At 38.9% G+C, this 21743-nt stretch overlaps 1 protein-coding gene across 1 annotated transcript in view; it reads right to left on the bottom strand.

The window, feature by feature from the left end:
• Positions 1-17262, bottom strand: part of LOC139733708 (uncharacterized) — a 192990-nt gene extending 175728 nt beyond the window's left edge. The window contains exon 1 of the mRNA XM_071644524.1: positions 15204-17262. Within this exon, the coding sequence (XP_071500625.1) occupies positions 15204-15245 (42 nt within the window). The 5' untranslated portion in view covers positions 15246-17262. The remainder of the gene's footprint in view (positions 1-15203) is intronic.
• Between the last annotated feature and the right edge of the window lie 4481 nt (positions 17263-21743).

The following is a 21743-nucleotide window of genomic DNA, read 5'->3' on the forward strand; positions in this document are numbered from 1 at the left end:
AGGATTCTACGGAAAATATGCGTCACATAATTATATTCAAGGAATAACTACCAGCCCCTCATCAAGGATGAGGTGTATGACAGTGATGATTAACCCTGTAACCACCAAGGCAACCAGACTATACACAAAGTCAATGACATTATGATGCCTTGATCTTCAAAGGATTAATACAAATATCAATTTCAATTTCCATTTCCATTTCAATTCAATCTCATATTTCTCAATGAAAAATACATGAAATATAACAAAATATAATACATAATATCCAGCTTGGATATAGAATTAAATATCACTAACATAGAACGCCGCGGTCGATATAAGGAAGATAGGAAGAAACGGGAAAGAATGATTAACAGACAAACACTTACAAGACTGGAAAAGAGATGAAGTACCCTTTTGTCTCCACAGAATAAGAGTTAGAGTGCGACTTGAAAGAAAAATATCCAATAGAATCAAAGACAGGTCACGATAGAACCCGAATCCCAGAGAGGAACTCCAAAAGTGTGGGTGAGAGGCAGAGAGAGGAGCAACGCGACACAACTGTCCTAAAAGACAGATTTTGTCAGAGTGAAGCCGGCTGGGGAACAACAATGGGCAGATATATGTATAATGTGAGGAAGCCACGCAGGAACGAATGCCTGGGACTACTTGTAGAGGAAGCTGGGGAAGAGAAGTTGACAAGAGCGATAAGCACCAACTGCGGCAGAATCAACAGGAGGAAGAAGTGGTTGCATTTGTTTTAAAAACCCGACAGAAAGTGAAAGGAAAGAGGGGGATAGAGAAAGAGAAAGAGACAAAGAAAAAGAGAGACAGGGAGAGAGTATTATGGTAGTAGAGGCGTGGTTAAAACAATACAAAAACTCTCTGAACAAACCAATAAGGAAAACTGTCAAAACAATGCATGGTACAATAGATATCTTATCTACTACCATGCACAGGAGTGTTATTTTCCATATATTTCAAACTAGATAAGACTTAAATCACCAACTTTCACAATTTCCTTCCAGCACAATTTTTGTTTCATAGACCATGACAAATGTGAACATAATGGTACAACTCACTGTACTCTTGTAAAATATGAGGAAACGTTGTATTGATACTATGGACTCTGCATAGCATATTTATAATGGCAAATAGTCTACATGAAACTAAAGAGTACCAGTTGCTAGAAGAAGTATGTCATTATTCTGGGCTCAACATTAGCAGTGCTCTGGTGGTCCAGTGGCCCAGGGCCACTAAAAATTAATGCTGGGCCATGAAAGTTTCAAAAAGCATATAATACGATATTCCTAAGTTAGGTAGCCCAATCAATAACTAACATTCAAAATAGCCTTCTATGTTTCCTTCTATGGTGCCACTACACTTCTTTTTCGGGTCACCAACACTGCAAATTTTAAAATGATTTTTATTTGCTCACATGGACCATAAAAAAAAGAATAAAAAATAACGTCAATCCTGCATTATGAAAGTTTAGAAATATATCTCAGAAAACAGGGAAATGAGAAAACGGACAAATAAATCTGAAGAAACACCATGGAATACAGACATCTTAATATGGTGACACTGCGTGCGAGTCAAAACAAACCAAAAGTGCAGGCCATTAATAACTATAATGAAGAAGGCGTCTAAAGGAAATCTAAGCTTTTTATTATCATTAATGTATAAAGCAAAAGCAACATTCAATGAGCCTAGCCATAAATGTGTACATCCATTTCAATCAACCCAGCCATAAATGTGTATAGAAACCATCTTTCTACAATAAATGTACAAGAAAGAAGGGAATAAAAAGCTGAAACCTGGAGTGTCTCAGGTTTGCTAAATTATGTAAACTTTGGCAGACAGTGGAGCATCATGCTGTGAGAGATAATACAAGAAAGCAGGCAGGGAATATATCACTGTCAAATTTGTAGAAGAAACAATGTAATCAGAAGTAGCCTTGATTCAATACTACAGTCAACCTCGTTTAAATCAACCTCGTGTAAGTTGAATTATCATGTAAGTCTAGAGTATTTTCAAGTCCTTTTCTCTTTACATGCTCTCGATTTTGATCCCTAATATGACAAATTTTCTCTAAGATAAAGCTATTTCTTCAGTCCAAATAGATTGGACTTTGGCAAGGTTGACTGTATCTTCCGCATTATTCTGAGCAATATAACTGAATCTCTGATATATATATTCAATTAAAGGGATGGTACAGTATTGGTAGAGGTGAGAATTGGGCTTTTAACTTTTTGCGAGATATCAAGAAGCTGTTTGTAAAATAGTGCAGAGCGGACCTTTCTTAGAGGAATTCAAAGTTTATTTTATGAAAATCGGTTTTGGAATGGCGGAGATATCCAAAACTAAAGTAAAACAAAGCGATCGTAATAAACGTGGGTTCCACATTTTATTAGAATTGCCCTGTTTTGGGTATCTCAGCCATTTGAAAACCAATTTTCTTCAAATAAATGTTGAATTCCTTTTGGAATTACATGCTCTTTCATATTTCATAAGAGGTTTCTCGTAACCTCACCCCAAAATGTTAGAAACCCGAGGTTAGGTCTCAACCAAAACTATACGATCCCTTTAAAACGATACAATATCTTAATCTACTTTTATCTCCCTCCATCCATCTCTTTCTCTATCTCTCACTTTCACAATCCCTTACTCTCTCCCCTCTGTCTTCTTCACACCATAGACCTACAGGTCCAAGCTCACACATAAACACCCACACATTCATCCCTCTAACTTTCTCTTTCGCTGTGTCGTCTGTCCATTATCTATTAACCCACTGAGTGTCACATTAAAGGGATCATAGAGTTTTGGTTGATACCTAATTTCAGGTTTCTACCATTTTTTTTTGGTAAGGTAATAAGAAACCTCTTATGAAATATGAAAGAGCATGCAATTCTATGAGGAATTCAATGTTTATTTGATGAAAATTGGTTTGAAATGGCTGAGATATCCAAAAAAGAGCAATTCTAATAAAGTGTGGGACCCACACTTTATTACGATCGCTTTATTTTACTTTCTTTTTGGATGTTTCAGTCCTTCCAAACCCGATTTTCATCAAATAAACTTTGAATTCCTCTTAAATTGACATGCTCTGTACTATATCAAAAGTGCTTTCTTGGTATCTCGCGAAAAGTTAAAAGCCCAATTTTCATCTCCACCAATACTGTACCATCCCTTTAACTTTGTGAACATTTCACTCACTGGCACAGAAAGGGTTAAATGATCAATTTTTGTTTTGCCTCTATCATTCCAGGACCCGACACCAGCAGTGGCCCAGTGGCCCAGGGACACTAGATATTGATGTCGGCCACCAAATTTCCACAAAAGCTATCTTTCGGTGGCCTGATCGGGCACTTAAGTTTTAAAATGGATTGTTATGTGTCTGTTTATTTCGGGTCAATACATTTCTTTTGGGGGGCCACATTTGATGATCTTAGTGGCTCGAACTGGCCAACAGAGGGGAAAAAAGGTAGTGTCACGCCCTGTATTCTCTTTTCGTTCACTTTGAGATATACAAACAACAAAAAAAGTCACATATCCAAACCACACAAATTGGTCCAAATCAATTCAGAGGATACACGGGGGAAAGGAAGGAGCAGAAAAAAAAAAACCACACACACACAAAACAAGTCCCAGGAACAGGAAACACAGTTCGTTCACACAAGTCTTCCTTTGAATGTTCAGAAAACAACAGAAAACAAAATACAAAGAGGAAAGGAACGGAAATGTATGTGGCGGTATACGTGACAATGCACATGTACTGTCTGAAACCAAGGCTAAGCCCGGCCAAGTCTGGCTAGTCTACCCTCCAGTCACACTCCATGACACCTGCATTACTGCACACAAGGACAGGTCGCCAGTGACGTAATATGCTCGTTAAAAAAGTACATTCCCACTCCACAATTTGCCTCACACAGTACATGTTAATTGCAGGTGAATTAGATTTGTTCTAATCCCGTCATGATACAACCCTTTCTAACTTTGTGATTGTTACCTGCAGTGTGAACGGTGGCGAAACTAATCAGGATTTTACATGTCGCAATAAGAATGACCCAAAGTAAACTGTAACTGGCATTTCAACATTCAACATTCAAAGACAGATGTTCACCGATAAAATGGTTTCTGAATGTGTGTGTCAAGCCGTATCAATATATCCCATGTACTATCCACTCTTTTCACTTCTCCCCTTTAAAAAAAAAAGAAAAGAACGTAGATAATGATATAACTATTTAAACATAAAAACATTGTGCCCGTTTACCAAATGCTACAAAAAGCACTCACAAAAACAGCAATTTCCTTCAGTAAACTTTACTGTAGTCCTAATCGCAATGCACCAGATAACTTCTCTCCCGTCCATAAAAAGAAAGTCGACTGCTACTTATCCTGTAATGTGGTAACAAAGGAGCGTGTGAGCCGTGCTACCAAAAGTGTCCGAGTATTCTCTTTCAGCAGCGACAGAAACCAAACCAGGTGCATTACTCAGCCTACTCTCTTAAAATTCCACTTATAGTCAGACTTATTGTTATTAATATTGCCCACTGCTCTGTAACACTCATGCAGGCAATGCCATTCCATTCTCTCTGCTGCCGAAGAAGGTATCTATGACGGTTGCGGAAGAAGGAGTATTGAAATCATTACTATTCATGTTACACTGTACGGCACGGGATGCAATACCAGGAAATTTCGCATGAGGCAAAGACATGTAATTGCATCCCAGAAATTACGCTTTTCTCACCGTGTTCAGAGATAATGAACATACAGACATTCTTCTTCTTCTTCTTCTTCTGATTAAGTCTGCCTCCTTCAATAGACTGAAGATTCTTGCAGACTGGTGCTATTTACATTATAATACAATTTATATACAGATATTTACAAGCACATAGAAAATTTGACGAAAATACTAGCCACTGTGATCAACCGTTAGACGGTTTCGAAATGATCCCACAGATGGCGCTGAAACAATTTCTGACGACAGGGAATTCCAGTTCCTTACAGTTCTTGGGAAGAACGAATGGCGATACGATTCAGTTCTCGAATATGGTACCTGGTAGGAGTGTGGTTGCGAGGCTCTCGTTAACTGAGTAGCCTGTTTGATGATATAGTCCTGTGCTGAAAGAGGAGTGAGATTATTGTGTATTTTGTACATTCAGTGAGTTGCCACTACCATTGCTGACTGCTGCACCAAACTACCATCTTCATCCTCTCTCGAATACAGGTGTGTTCACACTTCTCTCAATGTCACAGTCTCTAGATAGTCTTAGATAGTCTTAGTCTAGATCTTACACTTCACTACACCAAAAACTCATCTTGAATCATACCACTGAATTTACAATTTTCTTAGTGTTCAGAGATAATGAACATACAGACACTCAATAAGTTGTCATGACGACTGCTGACTGCAAACAAAGTTCCACAAAACAACACATCTGCATCGCAAACTTAAAGGCCCTCAGTCAGTCAATGGAAATCTTGATTTTACCTGAATTACCTATGATGACGCCCAGTAAGTTGAAGACTTGTAGAGGGCCATTCAAAGGATTCAATCTGAGCCTGAGGAGTTCACACTGATGTATCCACGGGGGCGGCCAATTCATGCAATCTAGATTAAACTGATTACGCTTCTGTTTCCAGTGGTCATTGAGCATAGACTTGAAGGCATTAACTGATGTTGCCTAACAGCATCAGCAACGAAGACTATTCCAAGAATTCAAAGTTCTCTAGCTGAAAAAAAGTTCTACCTCTTACTAGTGCAACACCTTCCTTAAATACAACTTAAAATCAGGGACACTTGGATGAGTACGCACCAATATGCACGCACCTACAAGGAAGTGAGTAAGGTCAGGCTATGTTCCATCTTTGTAATCATGTTTCACAGACTGTCCAACCAATCAGACTTCAAAACATGACCTCAGAAATTCAGCAAAACTCATTTGTAGAACACCTCAAGACCACAACTGTCCCAGCATTTTTTTTTTTCGACAAACATGTTTGGGAGAAGAGTTATTCACCACTACTTTCAAACTAGTGAGAAAAAAAAAAAACATAAAATGGGAGCATACTGCATTACGATATATTTCTAAACACGTTTACAAACAAGTCATTTACCAAGGTAAAATAGATCAGCATCTGTTTAAGCCTCAGGTGAAAGCATTACATGTTTGTTTGCAGTTGTTGTTTTTTTTTTACACATAAAGTGAGCACAGAATCATCTTAAAAGGATGGTATAGTATTGGTGGAGATGAGGATTGGGCTTTCAACTTTTTGCGAGATACCAAGAAACTAATATGAAATAGTATAGGGCATACCATTCTAAAAGGGATTCAAAATTTATTTGATGAAAATCGGTTTTTGAATTGTTGAGACTTCCAAAAACAAAGTAAAACCAAGCGATTGTAATAGAAGGTGGGTCCCACCTTTTATTACTATCGCTCTGTATTGGATATCTCAATTTTTATCATACAAACATTGAATTCCTCTTGGAATTATATGCTCTTTCATATTTCATAACAAGTTTTTCATTGTTTCACCTAAAAATATTAGAAAAGAGAAGTTAGGTCTCAACCTAAACTATAGGATCCCTTTAAGTTTGTATGAACTACCGGTATAGGTCATCAATGCCTGAGATAGGCTCCAAAGAGATTTGAAATTTTTTCCTTGTTTTCCTTTTTGTTTTGTTTTGTTTTATTTTTGTTTTATTTTGTTTTTTTTTCCTTTCGTAGATGAACCAATCTGTGTTTTGAATGGTTGAACAAACAAAGTCTGACACACTCTTCATCATCTAGAGATAATAGAACTACATTTGTATGTTTTCTCAACACAATACAACATGCTGCATGGTATCATTTAGTCTACAATGAAATAGACTAAGAAAAAAAAATTGTTACAATGTGTGCATACAAATGATTCATGTAGCATATAGACAGGATAAACTAAAACATATCTCCCAACAATAGAAAATTCTAGCTTTACGACATTCTGGAATTCACTGCTTAAATGAAGGACTCAAAGACTACAAAAGCTGCAGGAAATTCATTTTGTTCATTCTGTATTTCTTATAAAATCAGACCTATAGGCATGTAGATTACAAGGTCTGGACATTTAAACTACTCCCACACAAATAGCGGGTGAAGTCAGTAACAAGTCATATTAGTTGGCTATGAAAATAAGGAAGACATTAAGGACTTTCCTCGGAAAACCACATTTATAATGGGTGTCCATTAATACATGTAAGCACTGCTCTTGCGAATGAACCAAAGTTCAAAACAATCTTCCAGTATTTGTAAACTTATCTGCAATACTGAGAAAATGATTTAGCACAAAGATTACAGGGACATCCACCAATAATAGGTATAATTCTTGCCTCTTTTCCTCATTTTAGCACTAAAGCTGTTCTGGAAGACATGATTCTCATTTAGGATCACTGCTTCCTTATCAGGTATAAATGCATCGCATCGGATCGGAAAAGGGCGACTACGTTGTATTTAGCTTTCCAAGGCACACCTGAGCACTTAATTGACAATTTGTATTACACACTTTACAAAATATATCATGTGATATAAATGATGCAATGTTAATCTGTAGTTGGTTGTTTGTTTGTTTGTCTGTTTGTTTGTTTGTTTGTTTGTTTTTCATGCAACAATACGAACTAATAAAAAGAGAAAGTTTCCAAAGTTTGAATACTTCTACTACCTACTTATACAGTTGCTACATGAGATGAAGGGGGAAAAATGCCACCTTGGTTTCTACACAAACTAATAAGTAAAAGAACAAGAAAACATATTCCATTTTTTTGTTATGATTTACTAACATCTTGTTCACATGAAACTTTAACACATTTTTAAGTGAGAATCAATGTGTTGGTAGATTGTGGGTTGAAGTAAGAGAATGGATTAATGTTAATGCTGGGTTAGAAATAATATTCATGATGGAAAATAAATTATTTGTTTTTGTTTTTGTTTTATTTTTGGTATTAACAATTCAGCGTTGAATTGTATCACTATGCTTGTGAGACATAAAATTTCTGTTTTTAAAATAAAAGGAATAACTCTTCATTTTGATTTATGTAAAGATAGTATAAGGGAATATTAAGACAATAACAAATTTATTGCAAGAAATAATCATAACCTACAAGTGTTAAGGAAAAATGGTGTCTGTTTAGACACCTGTTCTCTTGATATGTATGATATGATGGTCTGAGTTATGATATTCCATTGCCTGTTTGTTTTGGGGGTTTTTTTATTAATGTACTTTGTTCAAAATATTATGATGTATTATATGTTTTGATGAAAGTATGTTTGATGAAGAATAATAAATATTCCACTATTAGGGGAAAAAAAAAAAATCTTGTGCACATTTCCTAGCAACCACCAACTTCCTCTCTTCAGAGGATGTTTAAGAAGCATGACATCCTCAATGTATCCAGAGCTGAGTCAAAACAAACCTGGTCCTTTCGGCAGAATTAATGATCAATATAAGAAGTGCTTCCTGTCTAAAACTGATGAGGAATAATTTCCAAGTGTCACGGAAATCAAACCACCAAATTGCTCAAAATTTTAGTGATGACACAATTGACAGAAATAATGTTTTCCTAATACAAATACTGCCCTTTTCAATTTCACTGCAACAGCAGTAGCAGTAGTAGTAGTAGCAGCAGCAGGTAGTAGTAGTAGTAGCAGCAGTAGTAGAAGTAGTAGTAACAGTACTAGTAGTAGCAGTAGTAGTAGTAGTACTAGTAGTAGTGGTAGGAATAGTAGTAGTAGTAGTAGTAGTAGTAGTAGTAGCAGTAGTAGTAGTAGTAGTAGAAGTAGTAGTAGTAGTAGTAGAAGTAGTAGCAGTAGAAGTAGTAGTAGTAGAAGTAGTGGTAGGAATAGGAATAGCTGTAGTAGTAGTAGTAATAGCTGTAGTAGTAGTAGTAATAGTAGCATTAGTAGTACGGTATTAGTAGCAAAGGTCATAATATTTCTTAAAGATTGATAATGGCCATTACCAAATAATTTCAATACACACAAAAAAAGCCTCACACATGACACTAGTCACATGATAATCGATATCACTGCATCTATCATAATCATTATCATCATTATTACTACAATCATCATTATCATAACTGTAAAAACTACCAGCACCATCAATAGCTGCAGTGGTGACTTCTTTTGTGTGTGTGTGTGTGTGCCTGAAAACAAGGCAAGGTCACAAGCACGCCAAGTGTCTTACAGAATGGTCAGTATCAAAAGCATTTTTCAAGTGGATCGAGGGCGCTCTTCGGCCTACTTCTCATCTTTCCTGCTCAGCTGGCAGACACGCCAACGAGGCAGACAATGACTAATTAAGAAAGAGTCAATGGGTCGCTGGATTCCATGTCGATGACCTCTGGAAAGACCCATTAGACAGTGACCCTCTTCCACAAAATGTTTCTTTTCTGGATCATATAATCCATCTTAATGCATTAACTAATGTATTCAGTACATGTCTTAAATCAAAAGATATTCACCAAAACAGAATGGACACCAGGATTTGTACAGTTGAGTGGCAGTTGTCTCACACTTAATCATAATTGTGTTTTAATGGTGACCAAAATTCTCACCATTACAAGGTAGGATTCTAGGACGAAAAAAAAATCAGGGGGGTGTTTCATCAATTTAGTCAGCGCTGACAATTTTAGCAAAATCCTTGGTTTTGATTGGCTGAGATGCTCTGGTCACTGACTGTTACCATGGTGATTGTCAGAGACTGATAACTTGTCAGCGCTGACAACTTTCATGAAACGGTACCCAGAAAAATGATGTATGCAGCAACTTCATTCAGAATCTGGAAAAGCTGAATATAAACACTTCAGCTTCAGAAACTGTATTGCCCTATAAACTTTATCACATTTTCACTGTAATGGGTCACAACTCAGCATTAATCTGTCAATAAAATTTTCTGCAGACCTAGGATAGAGTAATTAATACATTTCTGTGTGCTCTCCTTCACAGATAATATCTGTCCATACCCAAATATATTTGAGAAAATGAAAACTGGTGAAATTCTTTGAAAAAAAACCTGATGGAGAGCTCCTCAGCAAAAGAAATATTCAGAGTTGCAAACTTAACTCACTCTCTAATACTTTAACCCATTGAGGAGGGGCTGATTTTGCTCTAACACACATTTCCCATAGACACCTGCCCGAGTATTCTCGGGACTCGTCCTCAATGGGTTAAAGGGGAAGTCCGGACGATTATCAGCCGTTTCGTGTGTAAAGAACAATATTTCATGAGCCTATTACCCTTTTCCCGACGAGAAAAGACCATCAGATACATTTACTATGATTTTTTTTTTTAAATAAGGTAATTCTTCATGTTCGAATCCGTCGCGAGCTGCCCTTCGTACTATCTGTCCCAGGATGCATTGCGCGTGACGTATCGGGCGCAGTTTCCTCAGCTGAGAGCACCGAGAGCGAAGCCCAGCTACGCATCGATCTCCCATTGCACTGCTGACTGCGGGCGGTATCTGCATGCCTGCATAGGTGTGCCTTGTCGGCGCTACTGCAGGAGACCGTACACCGATTTAGGAGTGCTGTTGCCAAACGCTGTATTCCTTTATTCAAATAATCTTCGTTATATATCTATATAAAATCTTCAAAGATTAATGTAAAATAGTTGCAATGCTATAACATTTTCGTTTAAATTGAAATATGTATGTATTATAATACTGCCGTACTTATTAGTGTCCACCCCATCACTTACAATGCATTAGCTGTTGTCGGGCTGTGCAGGCATACATTTACGTCTGCTGCTGCCAAGTGCTATCACAATCCGCGATCGTTTTTTCGACTTCTGTGTGTGAACAATCTGAAATCAGTCTGTCAATGTCAGAATTATTGCCTCTTTTGTTGTCCGAGACTGTTGAAAAGTGTGTCTGACGGTGATAAAATACGACAGCATACATGTAACTTGAACCGAGGAAGAAACGCCAGCGCCAGCTTGGTACCGCCGCCGCGCCACGCCGGTAACTACGACCAGCAGCCCAATACACACAGCGTAATCGGGCTGCGTGTTGTAGCATTCAGGATCATGTAAAGGTAGTATCGTGGATAGATATCAATTTAAAATCAAAATATTTCTTCAATTTGAAGACTTACTAGTAAAGTTGAAGTATTGACAACACCCTAACACTTGACGCATCGGCATTTTTGTAATGAAGCAATAGATCATGCCGCGTGCATCCGCTGTGTGGTCAGAGACTGTTGAGCGGTACGCTACTACCGCTTGCTTGGCCCGTATCACCGTTGCTCAAGCAGGGCTCCCCCGAGCCAGCTGACGCTCCAAGCAAAAAGCAATGTGAGGATGAAACGTCACGCTGTCACGTGATCTTTCTCGCCGGCGTACAGAAATCGAACGGTTACGATTCAAAATTAGTGATGCTAAAAAATCGATTGTGGCAAGTTGGGAGGGTCTTTTTCAATGAAACTTAGTCATTATGGTCCTTTATTTATGTAGATTTTGGTTAATTTTTTTCAAAATCGTCCGGACTTCTCCTTTAAGCATTTACACAACTTTCATATTCTAGCATCAGGCTGGACTTTTCCTTTAACCCATTGAGGGCTGATTAACTGCAACAACACGCATTTCCCATAGACATCTGCCTGAGTATACTCGGGACTAGTCTTCAACGGGTTAAGCATCAAAGGAAATTGGAATATATATGAATGAACACACTAATCTAACAGTAGGCAAAGATGTTTCTCTATTTGCTTCCATACCAAGCAATACTGAATACTAGGTTGGACTTTCCCTTTAAGTCATCTGTGAATGAATTCACTCTAGTTCTAGATCACTCAAATCTTGATTCCGTAGGCAAAAGAAATGGAGCGCATGATTTCTTTGCTTTGAGGACCTTTTTGATAACTTCCATGTAATTGTCCTCACTTGCAGCGCCTTCCGAAGGGTCTGCATACAGTGCGTTGACCTCAAAGTCAACATTGTCCGAACCTTACATGTGGGTCACTGTGACACACATTGATTTTGCTCATTTGAAAAGGATTCTTCATGTGTTTTCTTCCAGTCCCTTTAAAACAATTTGCCAGCATTTACAAATATACCCCCTGAATCTTACCTGAGGGTACATTTTAATCACCAATGGGGGAGCATTCTTTAATTCTCTTCCCCTTTCTCTCTCTATATACTTACTTTTTTTATCTGCTTTTATTCTCCCTCTTTACGTATCAATCGATTTCTCTCCCTCTATTGTTATCTACCTCTATTTATCTCTCTCTCCCTATCTATATATCTCTCTCCCTTTTTCTCTCTAATACATTATCAATCTGCAATCTCTTCCTCCTCTCCCTCTCATTCTTTCCATTCTTTTGTTCTTCCTCTCTCTCTATTTCTAAACCTGTCTGTCTCTATTTCTCTCTCTATCTTACAATCTCTATCTCCATCTCTATCTCTCTCTCTCTACCTCTATCTTTATCTATCTCTCTCTTTCTATCTATTTATCTCTTTTACTCCATTGGCTCGCCTTTATTGGATAAGCAGTTTTCAGCAGCTTTTTTTGCCATATTTATCTCTTTTGCTCACTATTTCATGGCAATCTGATAAAATCTGATAAAGATCAGAGTCAGTCCTAATAGTTCCTGTTCCAAGCAAAATATCAGGCGGCTATTCTCACCGAAGACGAAGTGTGTGCACTTAATCTCTTTTCAAGATTCCACCAGAGACAAATGATAGGATATCTGGCAATGCCATTAACACAGCCATCACAAGTTCACTGTGGCAGCGAGTGTGACATTGTGGATTTGAGCTGTTTTTTGGTGTGTCTTGAACATAAACTTCCTTTATAACATGCTGCATCTGGAGATTGCATCGGTCATAGGTCAAAGGTCAACAAAAGATCTCCCTCATTACGTTTATATGTCATACTAAATGTGTACTACTTCCAGCAGTAATGATTTTAAATCAACAATAGTTTAATATTTTGATATTTTATGAATGAAATCGCATGGAGACAAGACTTGTAAGGCATAGCCTTTCTGTCTGTCTTCGAACACTTTCAAATGTAACACATATTTGTAATGTTATACTGATGCTTATTGTTGCACTATTGTACTCATTGTTTTCTATGTTATTGTATGGTCTTATCTATTTTCTGTTTAATTCTTTTTCTCTATTTCTAATAAAAGTGTTGAAATGCTTTGGACGAAGAATGATAAATCACAGCAGGTATTATTTTCTTCAAGCAGGCACAGCATCTGTACAGGACTTGACTTAATTTCTGCATTTTTCCACAGTATTCACAGCTTTGCACATCATCTTCCCCAGTTTTTTGTTTTTTGTTTTTGTTTTTTGGGGTTTTTTGGGGGTTTTTTTGGGGGGGGTAGCAAACAATAACCAACAATACTGCTTTTTGTATGGGCAAACTGCCAGTCAGAAACAATGCAAGGCACGAAGCATGTACCAGCAGCAACAGTAGTAAATAATGGCAGCAACTTGTAAGAACCAAGAGGGAAAAAAAATGATTCTCCACTTCGTATCAGACATCAGGAAATCATGAAGATAGAAAACAGTATATCACAACCACAGGGTTAGGGCAGAGCATGAACATTAAAAGTATATGTTGCCTGGTAACAGAACATATTGCCTGGTAAAAGAATATATTGCCTGGTCCAAGAACATAGTGCTCAAGTGAAAGGCAATAATAGAAAGGTTTTGAGAAAGATGATTTTTCATTATTCCCTTTCTTCACCTATGCCCACAAAACGCTGCCATGAAAATTATCATTCATACACCTTTACTTGGTCTGAGATGCATGAGAAAAATAAAAAGTAGATGCCCAATATAATCCAGTGTTACAGTTACCATCCCCCACAACAGCATAGTATATTTGAAAAAAACAACAAGACATGAAATTCACCAAAATACAAACTAAATCTACAAGAAGCTTGTTCCTATAGTAATACTCTACTGTGAGAATGTTTGAAATGTCTACGCCAACATTCACAAAAGGGCTGGACACAAACGCTGCAAGATGTCAGACGGTACATTTCACATTCTGTGAACATGCCAGAAATTCTATGGTGTAAATTACACTGCATAGGAAGGGGAAAAGGGACAAGGAACAAAATAAAAGATCCCACACCCCAAACATGAATGCATGCTGTGAAAACTAACAAAGGAAGGGTGCCTGTATTTCAGAAAAAGTGATAATAACACTTGCCACTGTTCATGACATAGTGGTTTATCCTTTTCAACAAAACAAAATCAACTTTTTAGGACTGTCAGTGTGAAACACCCTCAAGCATTGAAAAGTAGACCTGACAACATGCACAGATACAAATTTTTCATCATATGCCATATTTATGTACACACAACCTTTCTACCCTTCAAGCCAATCATCACAGTTTAAAACTTTTCTTTAAGAAAAAAACATATTTTTTTCATGAAAATTATACATCCCATCAACTTGATACTGACATATGATCAGGGCAGCATTTATTCCCCCTGCTTTCTGAAGGCAGTTAGTCAAGTGCTCTTCCATTGTGCTGAAAAGTGAATTTTTGTGGAATTTCCTTTATATTTTCTTTATATTTGTTGTCTTGTCCACACATACGTCACAACCTCTAGTAGTCTCCTTATCCAGTGGTTCCAACACCAAAACTTTCCAAATTCATAACTTTTGCATCAATCGTCTGATTTTCCTCAAACTTTCACTGATGTGTTCTATCAATGTTGCTGCTTCCACTCAATCCACATTGCTCTTTGGGTTTGGGTTCCCTTTAATGTCGATGACCAATGAACAGTAGACACAGACAATGGTTTAGTGGATCACGGCACTGGGCTCTTACACAAGAAGTCTTGAAGTTCAAATCCTATCAAGCACATCCTTGGCACACAACAAGTTGTTGTACCCACGAATCTACATTGCCATACCCAAAAACATCAAGGACAGGTTACATGAAGATGGGGAAACATCACACAGCAACCTGCAGTTTCCCTTTTCCTGACATTGTCACAAGTAACACAGGGAACAGTTGCCTAGCAACTTTACATTCTGTACCAGAATGAGGGTTACACCAACATTGCAAAAGTTGCACATTTTGTAATGTATTGATTTCTCCCAAGTAGTGTAAATGGCACAGTGATCATGATGATTATCTCTGTATAAAAGTCACTAAGTCAAAAAAGACCTGGCATGTTACTCAAAATAGTAAATGACATCATTCCAATACTTACACCACTTACGGAAGAAAGCACACCGGACGGAGAGGTTGCCATGACGACCGGGATGCTTTTGAGTTTATTCCAAGTATTAACCCAAGATTGTAATGAGTGTTATCCAGATATTCACAAACACAGCCAACTGCTGTCGAAAACACTTCTGGGAGCTCTTCAGTTTTCTTTCAATTTTCAACTGCCGTGATCGCAAGGGGTATCGTATTTCTCCTTTTTGTTTCCACTAAACATGAAGAAAAGAACTTCAAGCACTTAGCACATCAAGTGGAGAAGACTCTTAGCGCTGAATAAAAATATGAAATAAATGCAAATGTGGTATGTCTTTCCAGGAACCACAAACTGATCCCACTGTATCACTCTCAGGCAAATTCTCTTCACAGCATAGGATAAACTTTGAATATCAGAGGACACCTCTCTCTTGAAGAATCCAGCGGACTGACCAGTTAATATTATTCTGGCAATTTCCACTTGCCTAGGCAACAAAATCTGGTGGGATAAGAACTCCTGGGGACATATAAGGTTCTTGAGAAGGCAATGTTTCTATTCAAAAGGTCACTAGAGAGAAGAACCAGGTTAAAGAAGAAAGGAGTTTGTCCAAAAAGATGTCCTTACACAGACTATGAAGGTCAGGTGGAAAAAATGGGGCAAGTGTTCTCAAAATAGTTTCTTTCATTCAGCAGCCTCTACCCCTGGTAAGTCACAAGTTGGGTAATCCTCTTTGGAAACAAAAGAGTTCAATGACGAGCACACTGGGGCACACACAATCGGGGAATTTGAATGGGCCCTAGTCACAGATTTCCATGGAGATTAGCCGATCTGATGTGTAGGATTATATACGCTGCCACCACTGCTAGGGATCTGGGAGCTTGGATCCTCTTTCTTGGTCTCTATGCAAAAGGGGATTCTGTTTTCAGAAGTGTGCACTGGTCACATCCAAACTTGAGATACTGGACAGTCAACGATGCCACAGGACCAGATGCAGAAAGAGCGAGACACTCAGCCTTGCACAGAGTCTCAGGAGTAGGCAATTCCATGCACCTATTCTTTCATCCAGACACGAGTTTCATCCTTTGACGAAAAGGGCTCAGTCTGATGTCGGAGGTACCGTACCTGCCAAAAGTATGTCTGTCTCTTCAATGAGAGCATCAAGAGAAACTAATCAAGACGGTGCCCCTTTTTACTTCCTGGAATGTTCTGTTTCCATGGAATGTTCGGTTTGATTAAGGTGTCTAACCTTTCTCCAGTCACAACAGTGAGAACAGAACAGGTTGTCACCAACATCACCAGGTCTACGAGGTAGCAACTGAGCTAGGTGCAGTCGATACGATGATGACACTGCTTCTAATGACGGTGAACTAAGAGAGAACGAATCAGCCAACAGGTACGAGGTATTGATGCCTCTAATTAGTAGCGAACAAAGTCTGGCTTCGGTCTCACTTCATTTCCTCGTCATCAGATGGGGATACACTATACACCGTCTCTTGGAGGGGACATGTTCTTGAGTGCAGTCAACATTTCCTGCGACGTCCTCTTCAGCTGTCTACAGGCGTCTTGTTCAGACTTTCTGCAAGCGATGAGCTTTGAAGCTCACAGTGATTCACTTCTACCGTCACTGCACCCCGACGAACTGCTCCTACCAGCTACAGGTGACACAGCTGCCTTGTCTAGCAGCCGGTGAGGCAGCTCTGGAATGTCGTGTTCCAGTTGTTTGCGGCAAGCAACATAAGAGTCCGCGGGAACTCCCAAGAACGAAACACCTGATGCCCAAGCGGCGCAGATGTCTAGGTGCAATTACTACGACAGAACACACAATTTAGACACAGGGGGGTCTCTGTACCTCACAGCCCTGATCCTCTGGGAACAAACTGACTCTGGACCCCTTCTCGTTAGCAGACTCTGCAAATCCGTTCTGACACCACTCCCCCTGCTCTGCACAATGCTCATGAGTCTTCTTGAGCAAAGACATGAGTCAAGAACTAATCGAGCAGCTAGACGAAATCAAACACAAGCTGAACCTCAGTGAGCACCAGCTATGGAGTTTTCTCTTTTGTCCCGAACCAGTGGGCCGAAGATTCTTTCAAAGAAAAAAAAAAATGGGAGAGTTCAACAAGTAGCATGGCTATTTTGTTTGACGCAGGTAAAGGCTGGTATTTGCTTTGTGATGGCATTTAAATTGAAGTGGGTGGAACAGTGACTCCAATGGTGAACTCATTAAGAAAAGTCCCAAACTGGTGTACGTTTCATTCATGTGTGGACCAAAGAGCAGCCTACAACAAATGAGTGAGCAAACGTTACATTCTCCCTCTACTTCTCTTTCATGTTTATAGTTCTTCTCTCTTATCCCTCCCCAAGACTCAGGATGTCACACAGGGAGTTTACACCGTGGCACATAAAGAGTTTTAAAAAATCCCTCTCCTCTAATATCTTTCACTTCCTTTTTATAGTTAGGTTCAGATGCTGTTCCTAAACTTTATAGGGGATGGCTAGTAACTGATCAGTGGGAATCAGTGGGAATGCTGAGGGATGATTGTTCCAATCCTTGTGGGATTCATTTAAGGGTACATTATATATCTATTCTTGTGTGAAAATTATTTGCTTCAGAACGGTCTCATATTCAAGTAATGTGCAGTTTAATGTTTCCAGGTAAGCGTCCCTGGTCAGTGACGGGGGATTAATCTGCACATTACTTGAATATGAGACCGTTCTGAAGCAAATAATTTTCACACAACAGTAGATATATAATGTACTCTTAAATGAATCCCACAAGGATTGGAACAATCATCCCTCAGCATTCCCACTGATTCCCACTGATCGGTTACTAGCCATCCCCTTTAAGTTTGGGTTGAACACATCTCGATATTAGCTTGTAGTTTCAGCACCGTGTGGACATACTCGAAAGTTAGCAATCTTCAACTTTAGTCGATGATTAGATGAAACATCTAATACCCCTTTCATAAACTCAATAATGTGGATAATATCCGCATCATTTGGTCGTAAAATCGGAGCGGGGGAAAAATAATCCGCTTTTTTTCTACCCTTCTATTATCCGCATAATAGCAGCATCGGGACCAGATTTGTAGTTTATGAACGCAAACCCAAATAATGCAGATAATTGCCAGGGTGCGGTCAAACATCACCTGTCTTTCCCGCAGGAGGGACGTGTGCAGTCACCATGACGATTATCAGCCTTTTTCAGGACGGGCGCTCGTAAAAATAATGCGGATAATTTTCAGAGTTTGTGAACGCATTTTTTATTGAAATGTCCGCATTATTCTTAGGCGGATAATTGGAGGGTGAGTTTATGAAAGGGGTATAAGGGTTTACACTCTCTCCATTATTCCACTGGGGGTCCCCATTCGTAATTCCGCTCTGTGAGGACACAATAATCAATGGGCTTGTGAGCTTTAATAGTGTGAACCTCACTTCTCGTTTGCTTCCGGGTCAACCTCCAGCCGCGCTATTTTGTATGGGCATAAGGTCATAGCGAAAACTCTGCACTTCTGGTATAATCATCGAGTGGGATTCACTCATAAGTTGTATCTCAAAGTTTAGGTGTGCTTGTGGACCCACGCTGTGAATTCACGAGTGGGAGCTAATCATTGACTAACATTGCTAAGTTCTCGCCCTAAACTTCAAATTTGGCATCTGCATGTGAACATATTTATATCTCTCTCTTCCCTCTCCATCTTTATATACATATATATATATCTTTATCTCTCTATCTCTCTATCTCTCTGTATCCCTCTATTTTCCTCTTTATATCTTTCTATATCTCTCCCCCTCTTTCTCTCCCTTTTGTATTCTTTTTTTCCATTCAAAATTTTTCAAAGAAAAGTCTCCTCTTTAGGGATGGCGATCAAATAGTATCAAAACACCTTTAGAAGAAGCCCTCATTCAAAACTTGCCCCATTCATTGTTGTGCACCAGGCAGCATTGATATTTTCTATCAGAGTCAAACAAACTCAATCAGAAGAGAATGTACATAAAATATCAACACAATATATAAGTATGTGGGTGTGGGATTATACTATTCTCTGGGGTTTTTTTATTTGCTTGGAAAGATAATAGGTCAAAGATTTGGAGCATTAAACTTTGCACCCTCGCTGATCTCATTTGAACAAAACTTAGTTTCATACAATCACAAATATGAAAAAAAAAAAATAATTTTCCCTTTTTTAAATAGTTTGTGCTAAACTTCACTGCGGCCTTATTATGTGTTCAGACATGCATTCTGTGCTCTGTATCAACCCCCCTAACCCTAATCTTTACTCTAACCATATCACTAACCAGTATTGTTAGCCGGGGTTAATTGCCATTGCGGGGGGGGGGGGGGGGGGGGGGGGGGGGGGGGGTTCTCCTGATACCACTTATGCATCTACACAAACAAATAAACACACAAAAAACCCACGATCACATATCGAGCCAAACACCCATGTACAAATACAACCGTACCTACATACGAACAAACATCGCACACACAAGTCTACATACAAAACAGAAAACAATTGTACACACACACACACACACACACACATACACACATATATATATATATATATATATATATATATATATATATATATATATATATATACAAGAATTACACAAAAAATACAGAATTGCACACACACACACAACACACACTCACACATCCATGCAAACACACCATCCTCATATCACGCTGAGTATACCGGAACACAAAATAACATACGCCTATAAACCAGCAGGGCGCTTTAAAAAAAAGAAAAAGTCAAATATCATCTACATCTGGCTTCATTGTTATAAAGAGTGTTGTCCTCACACTCCTGCTACTGCTGCGGCGATGTTTGCTAAATAATCCGAACAATGACGGATGGACGCTTCTGTGAACACATTCTGTCTGCCTTCTGACAGGCCGGCTTCAAGGAACAAATAAAAGGTGTTTGCAGATCACAGTTATCCCTCCTTAAAGATTGGTGTATAATAACCAAGGACAGTCAAACAACTGGGCTCCCCAAATTTGGGGTGATACCAGTCAAAATCTACCACACACATTTCGTCCCTATGAGACCTAGTTTAGTTTCTTGACTCTTTTTAGTCGTAGCGGTAATTTAGTGTGGACAACAAGCCGTAAGAGGGCCAAACATCCGAGGAGTGCCCCCCTCTCGTAGTTTGTCACAGTTGGTAAAATATTGCACCAAGGAAAAAGAGACGGAACGTTGGGTGCGCAGTCTCATGATTATCGCAATCAAAAAAATTTGTGCCCTCTCTTGGTTTGCCGCAATTGGCAAAATATCTCACCAAGGAAAAAGGGACAGAGCCCACACTATATGGGACCTGCCCGTGGCTCTATCAGTATACAAGATGTACACTCATCCAGCTACTACAGTGTACAGAAGGGGCTATGCAGGTCTGTGCTATGTCAGGTAAGCCTGACAGGAGGAGCAATCCCCGTGAGAGATGATTATACATTGACTTTGAAAGTGTAGGCAAACCTCCTCTCGAGGCATATACTGTATATGCCATATATTCAGCGAGTCTAAATTTTTGCGAATCGGGACTTCCCAACATATTTCACGAATGGTTAAATTCACCATCGTTGAGTACTGTACTGAACAGAGAAATGTAGATGTGTGTATCACATTCACATCGGGATTAGAGTCATTATTTTCATGTGTCTTTCATTTCACGAATAGCACCTGACTTGCAAATTCGCGAAAATAAACACCTCGCAAAATATTTGGCGGATACAGTATACAAATAGCTCTGTGTATGGGTGTGGTACTTTCGTACCATGCAAAGAGTGTTTCTTCCCTAACTCTCCGCATGCTACATTGATTTCTTGTCTGTATGCATATGTGTGTGAAATCTGTGCACATTTACCTTATTGTCACAGTAAAGATTGACCTTCTAAGCTGTGCCCAAGTACTTAGTTAAAGGGGAAGGCTAGTAACTGAACAGTGTAAATCAGTGGGAATGCTAGAGGGTGATTGCTCCAATCCTTGTGGGATTCATTTAAGAGTACATCATTGTTGCGTGAAAATTTTTTGCTTCAGAATGGTCTCATATTCAAGTAATGTGCAGTTTAATGTTTCCAGGTTAGCGTGCCTGGTCAGTGACGGGGCATTAATCTGCACATTACTTGAATATGAGACTGTTCTGAAGCAAATGATTTTCACACAACAGTAGATATGTAATGTACTCTTAAATGAATCCCACAAGGGTTGGAACAATCATCCCTCAGTATTCCTGATTCCCACTGATCGGTTACTAGCCATCCCCTTTAAACTAGTAAAGCATTTTCATGAGCATTCAGTAATTCATTCAAAGTTGACCTACTCGTATTTGTATACAGCTAGCAAGCCCACTTAACTCATTGATGGACTGATTTTGCTACAACACGCACTTCTCATAGACACCTGCCCGAGTATACTCGGGATTCTGTCCTCAGCAGGTTACGTGTAGCAATGTGCCTCAGTCCAACAGGTAGGCCTTGGTGATACCATAGGGATTAGGGGGATTAGATAATCTCTATTCATTGACAATTAGCTGCTGGATATC

Source organism: Diadema antillarum, unplaced genomic scaffold, assembly GCF_040938485.1.
Source record: "Diadema antillarum isolate AM-2024a unplaced genomic scaffold, OU_Dant_1.0 scf00000025, whole genome shotgun sequence".
Lineage (NCBI taxonomy): Eukaryota > Metazoa > Echinodermata > Echinoidea > Diadematoida > Diadematidae > Diadema > Diadema antillarum.